Source organism: Anopheles arabiensis, chromosome 2 (genome assembly GCF_016920715.1).
Source record: "Anopheles arabiensis isolate DONGOLA chromosome 2, AaraD3, whole genome shotgun sequence".
Classification (NCBI taxonomy): Eukaryota; Metazoa; Arthropoda; class Insecta; order Diptera; family Culicidae; genus Anopheles; species Anopheles arabiensis.
This window is the reverse complement of record NC_053517.1, coordinates 87,125,924-87,144,643: the sequence shown is the minus strand read 5'-3', so window position 1 is coordinate 87,144,643 and position 18,720 is coordinate 87,125,924. Positions and strand designations below refer to the sequence as shown.

The 18,720-nt window shown below is 43.0% G+C and overlaps 1 protein-coding gene across 7 annotated transcripts in view; it reads right to left on the bottom strand.

Annotated features, from left to right (window-relative positions):
- Nucleotides 1-18,720, bottom strand: part of LOC120896670 (AF4/FMR2 family member lilli) — a 141,344-nt gene that overhangs the window by 5,249 nt on the left and 117,375 nt on the right. For 5 of the 7 annotated variants that reach the window (XM_040300972.1, XM_040300971.1, XM_040300973.1 and 2 more), the window contains 4 exons: nucleotides 11,625-11,942; nucleotides 10,455-10,997; nucleotides 7,034-7,280; nucleotides 6,115-6,144 (listed from right to left, as the gene is read on the bottom strand). In XM_040300972.1, the coding sequence (XP_040156906.1) occupies nucleotides 6,115-6,144; nucleotides 7,034-7,280; nucleotides 10,455-10,997; nucleotides 11,625-11,942 (1,138 nt within the window). The remainder of the gene's footprint in view (nucleotides 1-6,114; nucleotides 6,145-7,033; nucleotides 7,281-10,454; nucleotides 10,998-11,624; nucleotides 11,943-18,720) is intronic. The other 2 variants (XM_040300974.1, XM_040300978.1) reach the window with 2 other exon arrangements.

The window sequence follows — 18,720 nt, the reverse complement described above, 5'->3', positions numbered from 1 at the left end:
TAGAATCCGTACCGCAAAGAATGTAGTTATTATTTGATTATTTGAGTGTATTAAGATTTAGCAAAAAGCGCATGCATTTCACCGTGGTATAATGAGCCTTTCGTTATACAATAATATTATTTTCAATACGGAATACAACCATTGACTGTTTTTACATTATATCAAGCTATGAACTCCAGCATTTTACCAGTCTTTTAACTCGTCGTTTTGACACAGTCTCCACGAAGAATAACAATAATTAATGAATCGTGAATCCACAATTCACTTACGGCAGTATGATTGATTCTGCGCTAGACAAAAGACAACTTTCGCACAAAACAATACATTTCCGTGGTCTGGAACTGCCAGCAAAAGACTACCTCTTACAAACACACGAGAGATATGTGTCTTGAACAATTTGTGCCAGCGTACAGGAATTCCCCGAACCCCGGGTGGAGTTTCAACGATTCCCTTTTCTCCAAAATGCAAAACGTATGGCAGTGAAAGGAACATCGCTTGTCGGGGGCATTGCGAATTGTTCCATCGGGGTGACAACTCTGTGTGTGTGTGTGCTGCGGCACCAAGTGGATCTTACACAAATCTAGAGGAAGTGTGACTGCCGGGACTGTTTCTCGTTAAACTGAATTTTGACATACTTTGACCACCCCGGGGGCCCGCACACCCGATCCAATGTTTCACTGATAAATGTTGCTTCCGATGTACCACTAGCGGGCGCGTACAAGTGAAGCCGCCGTCAGTATGGCACACAACTCCCATGGGCCGCGTTGCCGCGAAAGTTTCAAGCACCGGCACCACCGTTTGGCTGGAGATTTCATGTTCTGTTCGAGATGTCAAAACATTCCACCCATTCAGCTTCAGTGCAAAGGGGATGAAGCAGTGGGTTGCGGTGGGGTTGCGTAAAAACGTGAGAAGACATTATCATTATAATGGAATAATTTATCATATTCTTGCACAAATAATAGTGGTTTTGTCGTTTCCATTTAGTTCGTACCATCATCCGGCTAATGGTATCCCGAACCGGACGGTGAGTGTGGAATTTTGCTGGTATGTTTATCCCGTTTCCTAAACGATTCTACTGCCAAACGCCCGCAGTCGACGAACCGGAACAGGAAATGGGAAGAAAAAGCTAACCGTTTTTAATGCAGACTGCCGTTGGGTAACGATTTCACCCCAAAACGGCGTAACACGACTGCAACGCTTTGCTGCACCGCTAACACAGCCACTATTGGGCCAAGAACTACGGGGAAGTGTATGGCCCGGCTGCATCCGGAAAGCGTGCAAGGCAGTGCAAGCAGTGAACATTAATTTACATGCTCTGTGAGATATGCTACCACTGTAGACTCGGTGCACGAGACACGGTATAACACCACCGGTACGCTCTAATATACCCTATGCCATTGCGCTAGAGAGAAGGACGTGTTCGTAAGCATTTTGTGTTTTTATTCCACACCGGGCTGTGTGTGTTGGGGTAGTTTGTTGAGATTAATTATTCAAATTTTAATCCGTCCGGGCTTTGGTGAGGTATGGGGAGATGGAGGAATGTTATGAGAAATTGGTGAGCTTTCAAACTCTCGAGGGTACTTCAGTATCGGGACGATGGAAATAGTACAGTGTAGCACGACAGGCGAACTTTTCATCCTCAATTAATTGTAGTAATAGAGTTTTGCAGTACACGGATACAGAGTCGTTGTTTGATGTTTTGCAGATTTGCGATGTATTAAGTTGATCGGAGCGATGGATAAATTATGTTTGGTCACATTGTACAGACTGTAAAGAGATGTTGTGGTTATTGCATCTCGGATATTTTCGGTTGAATTTTGCATAGGCTTTAAAGCGTACTGTTTAAAGAGCAAACATTCAAATGGAATCAATCATTGTCAACTACTGCAAAGCAGTTAAAAATGTAATTTTAATTCGGTACCGTTGAAACCGTAGGAAGGACCACAAAAGGATGTCCAAAGCTCGATGTTGGGTACATGAGTGGTAAGAAAAAGAAGACCATTCGAAGAAACGATCTTATGTAAACTAAAGCCCGGACACGGACACCAAACATTAGACCATGGTAACGATGTAATATCTGACAGGTTCTTAGCGTCACGTGTCTGTTACGGTGACATAATCGCGTTCCGTTCGTCTTTAACGAAGATGCAATCAACTTGTTTATTAGCCGAGTCGTCTGGCGAGGAGCGCACACACACATACAATAACCAAGGAAGGTACTACTAACGACCAGAGGGGAAAAAAGAGTTTTGGAAACCAAACATAACGGAGCACGTACTAGCACTATATACAAGAGTAGACAGTACTAAGCAATTCCGAGCTCAGAAAACGAAGCGTGGGTAAGACCACAGACGAAACAGTAAAACCAATCTGTGCATCCTTACAACACCGTACTATATATGTTAGCTTTGCCTAGACCACCGCTGCGATCTTATTGATGGTGTCTTTAGCTGCTGGGTTTTTATTAGTTCGATCCAATGTACGTTCTAGGGTTAGCGAGTTTTTGTGCTGGGCAAATGTGCAATGTACATAGCTCGTAGCGACTTTTGATGGATGGCATGTTTGGGGTGCGGGTTTAATTAAATGGTTTGCTGCTTTCCAGTGGTGGAGTAACGTACGTCCTACGTTTTGGGTGTGTAGAACTGTTCTTTTCTGTAGAGAAATGTGATACAGTGATCCCATAAACAGTTTCTCAATCAATTGTGTAGTGGTTTTTGCTTAGTAATCAGCAGTGAGGTAGGGTTGTGAAGACTTCAACAACTTTATTAACTTCACTGAGCCCCAACGTAAGCTATACGACTAGAACGACACCTACCCTTTATGATGCTAGACTAGCTAGAACCGGAACCTTCCGGGAAATATCCCTTGATTGGTCCCGGAGAGCTCTTCAAAGTACTTAGGAAATTCGCTAATTTGTAAGTGTGCAGAACACAAACGATTAGCATAGCAAAAAGGTACCGTTTGACTTTGTGTGTGTGTGTTTCGTACACGTTCCTAACACGTAGAACGTTTGCCGAAAGATATCAACACTTTGCGCCATGTAGGTGGGGTGTTTGGTGTTTTGGGACATGGTTTCCTTGCTGCTCGAAAAGATTTATGTGTCCCCCGCGAAGTTTGAAATGCCTAGGAGAAATAAACAAGAAAAACCCCCTTTTACGTGATGCGCAAACTATCGGGGCGGCTGCCTGTGCCAAATATAGATGAAAGTGGAAAATTTCGACTGTTTGCTTCATTTTTGTTTCCATTGAATTACTAAAAAATAATGCATCCCCCCTCTTTCAAGGTCACCCAACCATTGGTTGAGAATAACAAATAACCAAATGCAGAAGTCAAACAAAGTCCGCGCACGTGATTCTATTTTCAAATGATAATTTTTCCGCACCAGACGCGCATCATTAACGCGCGCAGACGGAAACGGGCGCTAGAGTTCGGGACGTTGTTCTTCTTCGTACATAAATCATAAATCATTCAGCATACTGACCGTACCTGACAAAGACGTGCGATAGCGGAAGAACATCCCATGGAAAGATCTAGTGGTATATACGCTTCCCAATAATTTTTCATCTACCACAACGGTCCATAAGCTTTAGGACAAGAAAAAATGGCGTGTTTTTTGTCTAAGTCACGCTATGCTGTCTTTACTTTCCAGCATCGAAAGAAAGCTTGCATTCGGGGTTGGAATCGACTACTGGATATTAAGCTCTGCTGAATATTGTTCAACAAGCTGTATACCGACTTCCTGCCAAAGGTTCGTAGTTAATTAAAAGCCTCATAAAAAGATATTAAGGTTTTCCTTCGTTGTTTTAGCATTAGAATTTCATCATAATAACTCAGCTGTTAATATGAAAAAGTTCCCCACGCCTAATATTTATAATAGTCGTCCAAGACCGATGACGAACTGTGAGTTACCATACAAGAGTTACATTCCTTTTACATTTTTATTTCCCATAAATTCCCAAAACAAATTATGCTTATTTCCTTCGCCAACTGAAAAGCACTAACATAGCTAAGATTACAGTCGGCTGCTTCAGAGTGGACGACTGTAGCCAATCGTAAACAACATCCCAACGGTAAAGGGTTGACAAAACACTCCATTATAAAGAGCATCTGACCCGGAAGATCATTTCGTTTATTTGAGGGTGCCACACGTAAACACTTTAAATTTGTTACACCTTGAATTTGTCGTTCCATGATGGGTGAAGAACAGAAAGCCAGCAGCATCGCTGGGTTTGTGCTATTATTTCCAAACAAAGCAGCACCAAACTCTCACAACCGGGCGCAGCTACCTTTTCTAAATCATAACCCATAAAAGCGCCACGAATTCTCATCCTTTAGGGACAGCAGTTCGTTACAACTAACGAGTGACGTTGAAAAAGATGTACGGTAGAGCAGCAGCAACAGCAACAAGGACAAGAAAGTACAGTTTGTCCACAAAAAGACAACGGTCGGGATCGGCGTGGGTTGGGAAAAGTTTTACCGGCTTGTAAAATGGACAACGAGAATGGAGAAGTTGAATGAATCCCTTTAAATATTAAAATCTAAAACCACGATCCCACGTCGGATGTGTACGCGGTGGGGTGAAACTTTCCCAGACACACAATCCCACCATGGAAACCTCATGAGCCCGGAAAATTCTACCCGTGAAAGTGGCACAATGAAGGGTTTTGTAAAAATTAATTCGAGTGATTTGTAATACGTCTAACCGGTGGGTGGTCTATGCTTGTCGTTCTCGGAAAAGTTTTCCGCCAGCAACCAATTTTCTGAATGTCTTAGCTGTATATAGTCTGTGTCGTGTTTCGTTTAACACAATTTTAGCCGTTGTTTTCATGAAACATATAACATTGCTCCAGTCGGCTTGGGTTAAGAGAGCTGAGCGTTTATTTCTTGACACATCTTGGCTTTTATACTGGTAAAGTAGTAAATGTTACCGAAATCAAACAAGAGACCGTATTCGTTACACAAAGCAAATAAGAGAAAAAATCTCACGAACCACGAAGGACAACGGTACAGCTTAACTGATGCTGTGGTGTATCAGTCATGTGTGTCTGTCCGGACTTTGCTGGGCAACGTCCTGCCATCATTTCCGTTTTGGCAATCAACCAGACGGACGCCAATGACCGCTTGGTAAGCCGCTACGGATTAAAAGATTCTGAAGGGAATCACTACTTTTCTCAATGCGGTGGTGGTGCGTATCTTTTCGCTTTGCGGCTGTGCAGTAGAATAAGAAATAATGTTACAGCGTCTCCGTAGTGCAAGCAGTGTACCAGTGAACGTAAACATACAATGCACATAAATCGACTACCATTGCCAGAGCACCCGTGTGGCTTGGAAAGGCTGCTGATAGCATTTCAATTAGTTCATAAATGGCTACGGCATAAAACTGCACGTCCTATTGTCTTGTGAAGCGTGGCTGCACAAGCTCTATTTAACGATTCATGCTGGTTAATGTGACACCACAGTGCACCAAGGACACGCAATGCCGCGGGAGAGGTGCCATGTGCAGTGTGGAACAAACTAAAAGCTGCAATTGGCAGGGAGCAATGGCAAGCATGAATGCTAATCCAATTAATACTACGGAAGCTGTACGTGCCTCGCAAGTAAAAAATACCAGCACGTGACGGAAAGCGCAAATGATTACAGCCAAAACAGGGAGAACACTCGCATCTACAGCACGGGGCGGTAAAAGTGGCGTGAAATTTCACATTACAAAGTATGGTGTATGTGTGTATGGTTGGGAAAATGACGATTTCCATGCAATAGATTCGTGGGAGATGGATCAGTGTGAAACGGTACTGTGGTGTGTACAGTGCGGCATTGTTCAGCGGTATATCACATTGTTAATTGCTAAAGGATCAAATAGTGTGTTTGCGTTCAACTGCATAAATGTGTGTGTGTGTTGATGTTGATTTATAGGGAAGAAAATTAAAACCACAATGACCAAAGGTTAGTCAACAATCAATCCATACCGTTAATGAATTAATTAATCAAACAAAAAAGAAAAAAACAGGAAAAAATCCCCAAAACAAAGAGAAGAGAACTAATAATCAAAGTGTAAGTGGTGTGCAAAATGGCAAAACAAGAGGAAGTAGAATAATAAACAGTATCTGAAATTACCATATTCTAATCCGTGGTCGTAAAACTGGCCTAAAATGTACAGAAACGAATGTAGGTTTTTGGTTGAATAGTTTAAACATTACACAGGTGACGAAAGAAATAGGGAAATAGAGAAAGAGAGATACAGACAGAGAGATAAGTTGAGATCAAGCAGAAGATACAGATTCGAATTACAATTCGGACGACGACAAAGAGCAGAAGAGAGTTTGAAGGGAGAGTTGTAAATATCAGTAAAATGTAGAGAAATGTAAAAAAATCTAGAATTTAAAAGAGATTTTGTCAGATAATTACAATGGGAAAACTGAACGAGTCTGATCTTATAATCTGTACAATCGAAACGAAAAACAGATAAATAAAAACAGTAACATGATGTGTTTGTAAGATCGGGGGGTAAATGAGCATGTTTTCCGGAAATTTACAGCATAAATATCAAATTCTTGATATATAGCTACTAGAGTTTATTGTGAATGAGACTTGGGTAAGGGAAATGGCTTTATGTCTCTACTGCAAGGGGCTTCATTATTTCTAGAAATAGCTGAAAGAAGAAAACACGCATCGAGTGGACTTTCTAGGAGATTCGGGGATCATACTAAACGGTGCCACAAACGCTGGGGGAAATCGTGCTCGAATCTACTGGCTACCAAACATAACATCTACGAAACCAATCCAATCGATCATCATCAAACAATCGATCGAGGATCGACATAGGGGCGCATAGGAGAGCATGGTTCACAAAGCAACATGGTGACTGGCGAAGAAAGGGAAACCAAACTAAGGCAAAATTGTACTAATAGTATCAAACAAAAACACAGGGTTTTGTTCTGTCTCTCTAACCCAGCTCAATATTTCTCTCGCCGCTAATACACAAATGTACGGAGGGGTATATTTGGTCGCCTTTGCCGCTGGCAGCAGTACTTACTTGATTGTGGCAGCAGCCGGTGGATTGGTGTCGTATCGTACCGCCAGGGCACGATTGTCCTGCGTCGGGGTTCCCGGGTTGGAGCCTTTCTTCTTCAGCGCAGACTTCAATGGCACCGCGTTAATGTTCGGTTCCTTGGCCGGGATCTCGTCGATACGGTTCGTGTCAATGTTGGGGTTCGGCTGGGACATCGGGTACATGTAGTCTTCGTCTGAATCGATCTCCTCTTGATCATTGTTTTCATGATCTGCAATGTTCCAGCGAGGGTAAACAGGGAATATATTATTAAATTAGTCTCTCCAGGGCAAAGGAGAGGAACGATCATGGATGATCAATGTGGGAAAGAATGGACCTTTATACCTTTATGTGACTAAACATTATATTTCATTGACTGTGGACAGATGCACGAAGCATTATCATAAGGATATCCCAAAAAAACATTTCCCAACGCTATTCCTAGCGCTACTTGGAGTGTCGATAATAAAGGATTATTAGGTATAATACTCTACAAATCAACAATATTTATAAAACCATCCTTGCAGGTTTCATATTGTGTCTGGCTTTCATCGTAAATAAATATTCATTCATGTGATAAAGCCGATTGGAATTTCAAACCCAATGCATTTCCCTACCGTTCTAATAATGTATTTAATTGGCATACATCTCTCATTGTTAAAGGGATCGTTTTTCACGGGCAAACGAGATTATGACAACATTAGAAAACCATCTGCCACTCATCAACCGTGGCTCGTTTTTTGTCCCATACTCTTTGATTTCTATTTGGCTTTTCACATATAGCGGGTTTAATACGGATTAAATGTACGATGCCGTAATGGGATATGGAGGTCGAAAAAATTCACATCATCATCACCAACACATGCCAACATATAGAAAAAGTTAATGACGACAGCATTTCAAAATCTGGCAAAGAAAACGCTTCATTCCTTTTTCTGCTTTGAGCCGAGGCAAGATTGACGTTGCGATAAACGCATACATTGCCGTTGAAATACCGTTTGAATGTTTCACGGTTTCGTGTTTTTCCCCAATCCCATGTTCTGCTCATTTCATTCAGAAAACGGCCTTTTTCTACATAGAAAACGGACACACCAAGTAGCTCATTCCATCCCCCCAAACCCTCTGCTATAGCTAACACCGCTTCATCTCCCTCGTGGGAACCGGTTCATTCATTGAGCCATCCCACTCCGGTTGTTTTACTTGGAGCGCATTTCCCGGAGGAAAATTAAAAATAATAAACCCTCGTGCACTGTGCCGGCCGCGCAAAAAGAAAAAGGAGCAAATCGTTGAATAACACGATGCTGCTACTGCTCACCACGGGCAAAAATTGCCAAAACAACTCTTCCGCAACGGCCGGAAGTGGAAGCTGCTCATCGGCGAGTTCGGCGGGAGTGAAGAAGTAAAGCAAGTGAGGTAACAAAATGGAAGGATCTGGCATCTGTGTAACGAAAAAAAACCTTACATTCCCTTTCCCAGTGCATCCATTGGGCAAAATACATTTATTAGTGTGTCTGGTGAACCTGATTAGCAGCAGATTCACACACACACACACAGAGACACCGCATACAAAGCGGCAGTCTATGTGGGATGGTACGGTGGTGCGAGATTTCGTTGCCACCTGTTTTCGGAGCGCTCTTGGAAAGGAAAGGGTCTGGATTGTCAGCTGTTGCTGCGTTACTGCTCCTGCTGCGGTTACACGTTACCATCCGTCAGCTTAAACCCAACCCTCGTAGCCCGGTAGCGGTGTAACGATGAAGTATAATTATAAGCGTGCCGCTGTGGGGCATTTTGTTTCGTGACGGTTACACCGGTTTCGTCCGTTTCGTGCTACCATAAGCCAGAGAACAGCCCGTCATAAGCCAATGAGCGGCGCAAATTGTGGCGGGCGTAAGCAAGGGTGGTGGATTGAAATTTGCAACTTCTTCGCACGCGAGACGCGGGTGGGCGGCGGTATGTTTCGATGTACGGGTTGTTAGTGCGTCAGTCGCAAAGATAAGCAACAGGGGAACGCACATACACACGCCGGGCGAGTTTCTCATCACACTCAAACCGCGCGCCGTAGAGGCTTGGGAGAGGTCGCGGAACGGGTTGCGGCAACCTCTTTCAACACACTGACGTCGATGGTTTATTTTCAAACCCGGGGTGGGTTTAATTTTTACCTATTAGTTATTTTTCTTCTCCACTCGCTTGGAGCATAACCTTTAATTGCAAGGTATCAAATAAGGGGAATCGTAAAATTGTTTAAATCAAATGCTTCAGATCGTAAGATTACTTATGTCAGTATGAACAATAACACAAGTAACCTATTTATTCATTTCACTCCAATGTGCTGTGTACACAACAGCAGTTTGTTTATGTGCAACATTTAAGGGTTAACACATTCCACAGTAACCACTTTTCTACGGTCGACACGCTTACACCCCCACAAACATCCTGTTGCATAACTTACAAAAAAAAAGCACACAAAACAGATCGCTCGTAAGCAGTGGGGAAAAGTGACGAAACCAAAACACGAGTCCAGCCTATATTGCTGAAAGGACAAAAAGAAAAATGAACATAGCCGGAAACGCACGCACACGACGATCGCGTTCGTTTTGTTTATAAACTGATGTGGTTTTCGAAATTTGGCTTATAAATGCATACATTATACAGCAGCATTTAACTACCGCGTAAGAACAGTCTAAAAAACGTCGAAACCCTCAAGTCGGCTTTATCTGGAGGTAAGTGTCTGCTATACTCGTCAATCATCTAAATCACGTTGAATTTGGCTGTATTTTCTAACGCCCTTGCACGACGAAAACATTAACACAATCACACTTGTATAGCCACAGTACAGAAATGTTTAAGCCATTCATCGTAAATGCATTCAAACCCGCTTTCAAGCATTAACAATGGCATCAATACAAGAGCTGCATTTAGAGACAGTGTTGCCTGCGGCTAAAGCAATCACTGCAAGGGTGCATGCTGCAGTGCGCGTTAGTGACGATAAAAGCGTTAGAGTGTCGTGCAGTTTGTGTGTGTTCATTTTTGTTAATTTCATTTGCAGGATGATATTGAAGCAGAGCACACACACGTACACAGATGGAGAGGAAGGTGTACAAGAGTGAAAGATGGCGGTGCTATTTCGTGCTTTAAATGTTACCATTTTTGCACACCTAAAAAAGCTTTTTTGTTTACAGCACTAAGGCACAGTAGGTGAGCGAGTGAGCGCGTTTGTCAAGAGTGCCATTTATCGGCATTTTAGAAGCGTTGTTTCTAACGTTTCAGTTCCCAGTAAGAGTCCCGATTTTCCCTGAAAACTAACATTTTACTCCTTCCTACTGGAAAGTGGCAAGACGTTCTAATAACCCAGCTATTATGCTGGCACTTCTAGTTGTCTATATCGGCTTGCATCGCTATTACTTACCGTCGTAGTCGTAATCGTTCATATCTAACGGTATAAGGTTACTCATAATACTACTATTGCTACTAGTGGAATGCACATTCGGTGGTTGGCCTCCGCCCGCGATGCCACCACCGCCACCACTGCTACTGCTACCGCCACCGCCACTGCCTCCCATGCTTACGCCACCCGCGCTGGAACCGTGCGAGCGCGTCCCGGCCAGCGTTGGGCTGGGCGTGGAGAACATGGGCGGCGGTGGGATGGGACCAATCTCCGACACCGGAATCGGCGGTTCCGGCAGCTCCGACAGCACGATATGATTAGGCAGCCCATGGTGCCCCCCGTGGGTATGCCCGTGGCCACCGCCATGCTGCCCGTGCTGCTGGGCCAGCTGCTGGGCCTGCTGCTGCGCCTGGTGGTGCTGCTGGAGCTGCTGCTGCAGCGCCTGGTGGTGGTGCTGCGCCTGGAGAGATTGCGTTTGCTGCTGCATCTGATGGTGCTGCAGCTGATGCTGCTGCTGTTGGCCGTCATTGGCCGGCGGTGGTGTTTTCCTTTGATTATCTTGAACTGCTTGAGCAAAAAATATAGAAGAGAGAGAGAGAGAGAAAAAAAAGATGTATTAATTGTACACGTTAGAGATATCGCACGAGGCTAGTCGAGAGTATTAAAGATTCGTAAAGTTTTGCACGACTCGATATTTATTGCTTGGCCGCTCTTTGTGACAGTTGGGGAATTCTGTTTATGAGCAAGAGTAAAAACAAGACATAGACATAAACTGGCAACATAATCAAAACTTTAATCACCACACTACACACTAAATGGAACATTTGCACATAACCAACACGCTTTTTGGACTTTATTGCAGGGAAGGAAAAAAGTAATATTATTATATTATACAGTATATCCTTAACAAGTTGTAAAAAATGGAGCGTAAAAAAGTGTGATTAAATCATCAAAACTAAAAGTAAAAATGTTCAACAAAAATCATTTATACTCCATTTACCATGAATTGTGATGTTTCAGAAAATTGCTTAATTACATGATTATTTAAAAAAAAAATAAAAATACAATTACACATTTGATACACCTATGTCCAAGATTTTCAAACGCGCGTCTGCTTGTGTCTACCCATTCCCGTAAGAAGCGGACTAAAGAAGAAGCTGCCCAAAACAAAAGTTGCCCGATCATACTTACAACCATCGCCATGATAGCAGACGATCCGGCGCGTCAGCTTGGACGGGCCCAAGCTGTTCGGACGCTCCGGCTTGGTAAGCGGCTGATGTTGTTGCGACACCATTGCATAGCCAGCACTGTTTCCACCACCACCACCACCACCACCACCACCGTTACTTTGTCCGATGCCACTACTGTTGCCACCGTCAGTTGTTGCTGAATGTCCCGAGCCGGAACTACCGGACGATTGACCAGCGCTAGCACTGGAGGACGAAGTGCTGATGCTGCCACCACCGCTATCGTGATGATGACGGCTGTCAAACTTATCCTTGCGCGTTTCTGCGATCGTATGTGTGTGTTTGTGTCAGACAGTCGGAAAGAATAGTTTTGCAGCAGCAGCAGCAGCAGCAGCAAGATGACACGCGACGACAACGCCAGAGTCATGGGTGTTAGAGTGTGTGTAGTGAGAGTTTGTGTGGTCAAAAAAAGCACAGTGGACAGAGCAGCGTGACAAAGCGTTACAGGTGGGTGGAGGAAGGTGTCATTTTGAGTTTTGAGCAGTACAGCATTTTCATCGTATCACAATTGTGCGGCAAAGCAGGTAAGGGCGTTTTACAGCAACCGATTGATTGGTGGATTGGTTTTCCACGGTTCACGTTTGGTGTGTGAGGCGTGCGCACAATAACGTGTGTCGACATTGTTCGTTCGTACATCCGGAGAAGGAGAGGGGAGTGGTGCAACAACGTTAGTTCGGCAAAAAAGAGAGGAAAAGAAAAACCATACTCAACTCGTGTGTCGGCACAGGAAGCACCGGAATGGATGTGCGCATGATGATGGGTGGCGGCAGGGAAAGTTTCGCGTGAATTGGATTGGATGAACAATATGGGTGGACACAATGGAAAATGCATTCAGTGAACAGTGAAAAATGAGTAAGCAATCGAAATGTGGTAAAATGTGGTTAACGTTCATCTTTTCGATCCGCGCTTGTAGGCGTTGGTGATGGAACAGATGGATGGGTGTTACAGACTGGTGTTATTTACAGACTGATGCACTTTGATGCTTTGCACTCACGATGCAGCTGTATTTAGTGATTCGCATTTGGTGAAGAAAATAGTACAAGCTATTACTTTCTATTTCTATTCTAGGGGAAGCAATCATTCTTAGGAAGCATTTTATGTTTATATTATTAGTTGCCTAAGATTTCTATCCACTAATACTGTTATTCAACGTAGATGCTATTTCAGAAAACATCTAAATCATCATTCTAACAATGCATCATAACAAGTAAAAAAACAAAACAAAAAAATAAGAATAATCAAATCTATTTCAAACCCAATGTCTGAGGATCGAACACTTAAAGTATCTTAGTATATGAAAGTGGCTCGTGGTCTTTCAGTCTTATAATCACAAAACGATCTTCTTGTTCGTAGTAGCAATATGTCTTCCGTTATAGACATCATAAGGACAGAGGTTAGTAAAACGGTTGGCACATGATTGACCACATAACCGTGAATGTGTGGTGCGATGTTTCGTTCGCAAATGTGTATTTCGCAAGCGACAATTTTCTGAGCAGAACAATCTGCCTCTACCTACAATCAAATGTAGTAGCTCGTGTGAATCACTTGTGAAACTAAACGCTTCGCCATTCTCGTTAGTATTTACTTTGACGATAGCCGATAAAAAGGTCAGTTTAAGATCGATTCATGCGATTTAGTCAACAAAAGGATTGGAGGGAGATAGGTATGATTCCAAGGGGGAGATGTTTTTACTGTTTTCCATAAAAATCTCGATCGATTATGCTTTACGTATAAAGGTGCCATAACCATTTGCGGGCTTTGTTTACTGCACGAGTGTGCACAACGTTGTTCGTTGTGCACACTCGTGCAACAAACCCGCAATGTATGGCTGCTATCGTCGCATATGGATTCTCCCAATTATCATCAAAGTAACTACTTTGAAAATGGCAGCGTTGTTTGAAATATTCACAACATTTGCTTGAAATCAACACATTCACGTACAGGTCCTTCACACGTAACGTGATGATGCTAAATGTGAAAGTTTTTCACCCTCCAGAGCGGTGTATGCGCACGTGTACGCATGAAAGTTGCGACAAACATTAATAAACGTGCAGTCACACACACACACACACAACACAGCCACGTTGACATGTTCTTGAGACATTCTTGGTTCCGATTTTTTTCTCCCACAATTATAATTACCCACTCTGTGTACTAAACAGAGCCACTTTTCAAACTTTTCCCCATTTAAGGTGTCGTGTGCTGACGCATGACAAAGATGGTGTGTGAAATGTTGGCTTATTTTATTAGTTGGTGGTGTGGGTTGCTAAAGTGTTGTTGTAGTTTGGGTTCAGAAATTGCAGCTCACTTCACTGCATGCATTGGGGGGATTAGACTGCTTGCCTGTGTGCCATGTCTTGACATGTCTGGGGCAATGGCCAAAACGGGTCAAAACATTGGCGGCACGTGTGAACGATGTTTTGGTCTACTACTTATGAGCTCACACACGATGTCATGATCTGTCACTGCTTAAGATTTTTATTTTCATAAAGAAAGCACCGACAAAGAGATTTACCATCGGTTTCACCCTCCTCTGTGTCTCGGGTGTTGTTTTTAATAGTCTAATTATACCGCACTCGAAACCGGTCGGGTAATTAGTGTCTGGCTCGGTTTTCGTCAGCATGCGATTGCTGGCGAGCCTTGCCTTTGGACTCAAGAATGCGGCCAAAAATGTGAGCCCCTGTGTTTACATCGATGAATCGGGATGGTGGCAGCGTGTTTTGCTATTTCAATTTTCGAAATTTTATTTTTAAACGTTAGCGCTGCGTCTCCGGAAACATTCATTCCTCCACAAATTCCAATTGACATTTTCACTAATTAAGGAAAATTTAAATTAAAAGACCAGCAGGCCCAGCAGGATGTTTGCGAATCGAGCAAAGGAAATGCAAGATAAACTTTCTGTCTCACACTTTTAACGAAGGAAAACACCCCTTCAGTGGCGAAGAAAAGGTTACATCTGGCGGCCGTGAGGCTGAATAAACATTTGTTTATTTACACTGAACCTTGAACCTGAAAGCGTATAATATACAGCTTCATGGTCATCGGGTTATTTTGTTTTCAAAAATGCGCGATCGAAATAAATAGACAGAAGAAAATAGTAGAACAGTTTCTACCATATAGAATAAAATATTTTTGCAAACGGAGGCACATGGTGGAGCTTTCAAAGCACGCTCGAGAGCCGTCGCTTAACATAACATTTGTATTTGCTTTATTTATAGCAGTGGCGTTTCCGTATCTGACTTCCTAATTTGCATACATTTTTGCGCTCATAACAATATATCACGCACGTATGAGGCGCCGGTCCAGGGGCCACATATATGCATATTTTATGTTCACCACAAGTTTCGATGCATGCCATCGGCAGATCAAAAGGACAAAATAGTAAACATAACACAGCACACCACTGCACACACACACACACATAGAGAAAGAGTGAAAGAGAATGTGCTCTTATAGGAACAAGCATAAATAACATATTTCATTGCGACGGTGTCTAGCCGATGGGACACCCCGAAACAGATGATATACGTTCAATCGAAAACCGCACAAAGGATACCGGGGTTTGATAAACCGGTGCGCGTGTATTTGCAAGACGATGTAAAGGCCATTAAAACAATGTCACTTACTGCTGGCACACGCGGGTTTGCGTTTTTTTTGTAGTGTCAGAAGTTATTTTACTCCCCTCCTTTGCCTGGCTGTATCCACCCTTCGTGTAAATACTGCTAAACTGCCGAAACATGCTGACGGTGCTGTGCTATCGATTATGGTACGGCAGCCACGAATGGCAGGAGATATGGTTGCGTATAAGCCGTTGTCACACACGCAATAGTGTCCTATAATCGTACGACAACGGGGATCTCGACACGGATGACCATTTCAGTGTCATTGTCAATGTCAGGGGCCCGGGGGACCAGTAAACCCAAGGCACGGCTCGTGTTGCTGTGGGGAGAGATCGTTGCGAAATGGCTGGGGTTCGTATATTTTGTTGGTTTGCCGCCAAATGCTAATACACGTATAAGTATGCACATATTGCGTTTTCGCCTTGACTTTGCTTTTCCACCGCACCGGGATCGTCACTTTCCTTGAGCTTGAAGTGTCAGGTTGTCAATTGTCTGCGAGTTTTACTTTTTGGCAAATGCAATGATGTGCCGTTTGTCTGAGGTTAGGCACAGCGGGAAGCACTGTGCATAGTCACACAACCAACATCAACAGATGCCGAAAGTGAAAAAAGCCCCGACAAGAAGAGTTTCGGCACAAAAAGTTAACACAGCACTCTTTCAAACGTAGTTTTGCTGCCACTATTTATGAAACGTTACCCCGCTTATCGAACGTGTGCGGACGTATTTATTATGCCCCTTGTTTTATCGCTTTCGGTTTCCCTCCCGTTGCAGCTCCTACGGGCGGTGTTGTGATGTAACCAAGCGCTCCAGACGGATCGATTAACGTTTCATCCCATAAATAAGTGAAATGTTTATTCATTAACCTACCCCGCCCTGGCAAACGGTGAAACGATGGGAAATCGATGTGAACAAATACATTTATTCGGCAGCGGGAACCCGCACACAGTTCAAAGGTGAAGTGTGTGCATGGGGTTGGAGTGGGAGGCAGTGAATTGGGCTTAAATGTTGTCGCAAAATTGATTCCTGACGCCACGTGCCAGCCAATCCAGCTGATGAATATTTATGAAAAATGTTCAACGGACGGTGGTCGTGGAGGCGCGCTCACGATGGACACAGCAGCACGGCCGACGAATTTGAGTTTAATGCAATGTTTACGTAGAGATATTTGTATTTACACGATATCGATAGATATCAAATAAATGTGTAATATGCAACAGAAATAGTATAGATGATGAGCACCGTACACTCGAAAAAGTAATATGCTAGGTTATTCTATTGTACAATTTATTACCATTGAAGCATATCTTTTTAATGTTCTTCAAGTGTTCAAGAGGTTTTACGAGTGGTATTTAAACGCACTGTTGCAATTTAAATTAGCGCACACAAAACCTTTCTCTACTTCAAACACACACAGATACACGATAAAATGCTCGGTTTAGTTTGGTACTTTACCTTGAACTGAATGCTGAAGTGTAATAAATTATGAAACACTACAGCTGGTGCTCAGCACAAACTCTGCCCCACAAAAACTGTGCAACTTTCAATTGCATTGCAATATTTAGTTTGGTTTCGATAGGCAAACACAAATGTAACAGCTGGAACAGGCGCACCAAAATGCTCGCTGTGTTGTCATTGGTAGTTGTTGCAGTGATGCTGGTTGGGTGCAGAAACGTGAATGTTTTATGCTCTACAATCGTGAATGTGAAAATTACCTCTCACCACCGATATGTTTGCTAACAATTAAAGTCAATATTTAATAGACGATCCCGAATGTGTGCAGAACGGTAATTCTTGTTGAGCGCATTGCATTTAGAGAAAACAGTAATTTATTTAATCTGTTGACAAAGTTCACATAACATTATTGGATTTATGTTTGTAAATAAAATGGAAATTGGTTTTGTGCCTAAGTCTATAACTGTTTGCACAATTAGATAGAAACCCAATTCAAGCTAGCAGCAACCATGGAACAGAAGAAACAAATCGTAGATCAAATTAATAAAAATATTGCATTTTATTCATCATAACCGATAACAATAAGCGTTCTGAATAACATATCAATTTTGTGGTTTTCATTCGTTTTCCCAAAAGCAAAACATTCAATGTTTTTTTGAAGAAATAAAAATTGTGGCGTGCCTGCAAAACGGTTCAAAGAATTGAATGTGTTGTGCAACACAGTTACTCTAACGTACTTGTAGCATGAGGTTAACGAACGAAGCGGTTCCCGCACAATTGAATCAATTAAGCGAAACTCATCGCAACAGTCGGCTCTCGGAGCATAAAAATAAAGATTCGAACAAGTGGCACATTGCGGGTTAAAATAAATCGAATAGCATCGGAATGTTGCCACCAACACGAAACCGTAGCCACACCACAACATTGAGGTCAATCAATCAAGCATCAACAGGCGGCGGTGGACCGGTGAGTGCGTGAATTATTCATTCACTTGCAAAAGACTTTATGTAACCGATTAGATTCGTTGCTGCAGACGACCATTTGCACTGTTTTTATATGCCTGGTCTGGTGAGTTTGTCACGCTTTAATCTTGCATTCACAGTTGTGACGCATTTTAGCATATTCTCTTCGCACAATTTCCAAGAACAATCCTAAATTCAATATCACACACGTTGATTGACAACTGAGTCTAACACACCTGCGTTGCGAACTTTGATCACCGATCAGTGTGTTTGGAAAACTGCCAAAATTGAATGCTAAACACACGCTGCTATACTTTCACATTTAGCTTCGTATACGCTTAAACCGTGCAACTTTAAAGGAATGCGGTGAACCGTCCCACCAGAATGACAGCTCATCACACGCTGAAAGTGGTGCTGGCTAAATATGGTCCACAGTTAGAAGCTACTGAAACACTCGGTCCGCATGAACATAGGGGTCCGGGTAAGGTTAATGGTAGCTGACAGCTGGATGCAACATTTACACCGTAAAGTAGCCCGTCAGATGAAAGTGAAACAATTACCACTTCCCGTGCCATCCAAGAGGAGAACGAGGGTGTGGCACAAGAAATGGCACAGATTGCCACAAGGCGCAACTGCGACCTGGAAGGAATTTTTAGATCAGCAAACATCGCAACGCAACGGCAACGATGGAGACGCCCGGTGGATCGTGGAAGGTTGCTTTCGGGGTGGATGGAATTTCTACGAAATATTTCAATGAAATTATTCTTCGAAAACAACGCATTACTGTATCGAACCGTTTGTTAAAATAGCCGGGGAACGAGTTATCTTTAAAAGCGCCTGGTGATCTAGAAACGGTTAGAACGGAGCAGCTAATCTGTCAACGAGGGCTTCTACTTTGACGTAAGCGCAATAACAGTTGCGTTAAAGCAGTGTTTACGCTGGTGCGGGTTGCGCTGAAGAAAAGCTTTAATGCGCTCGAGTGCAACATAAACAGCAATCAAATAGA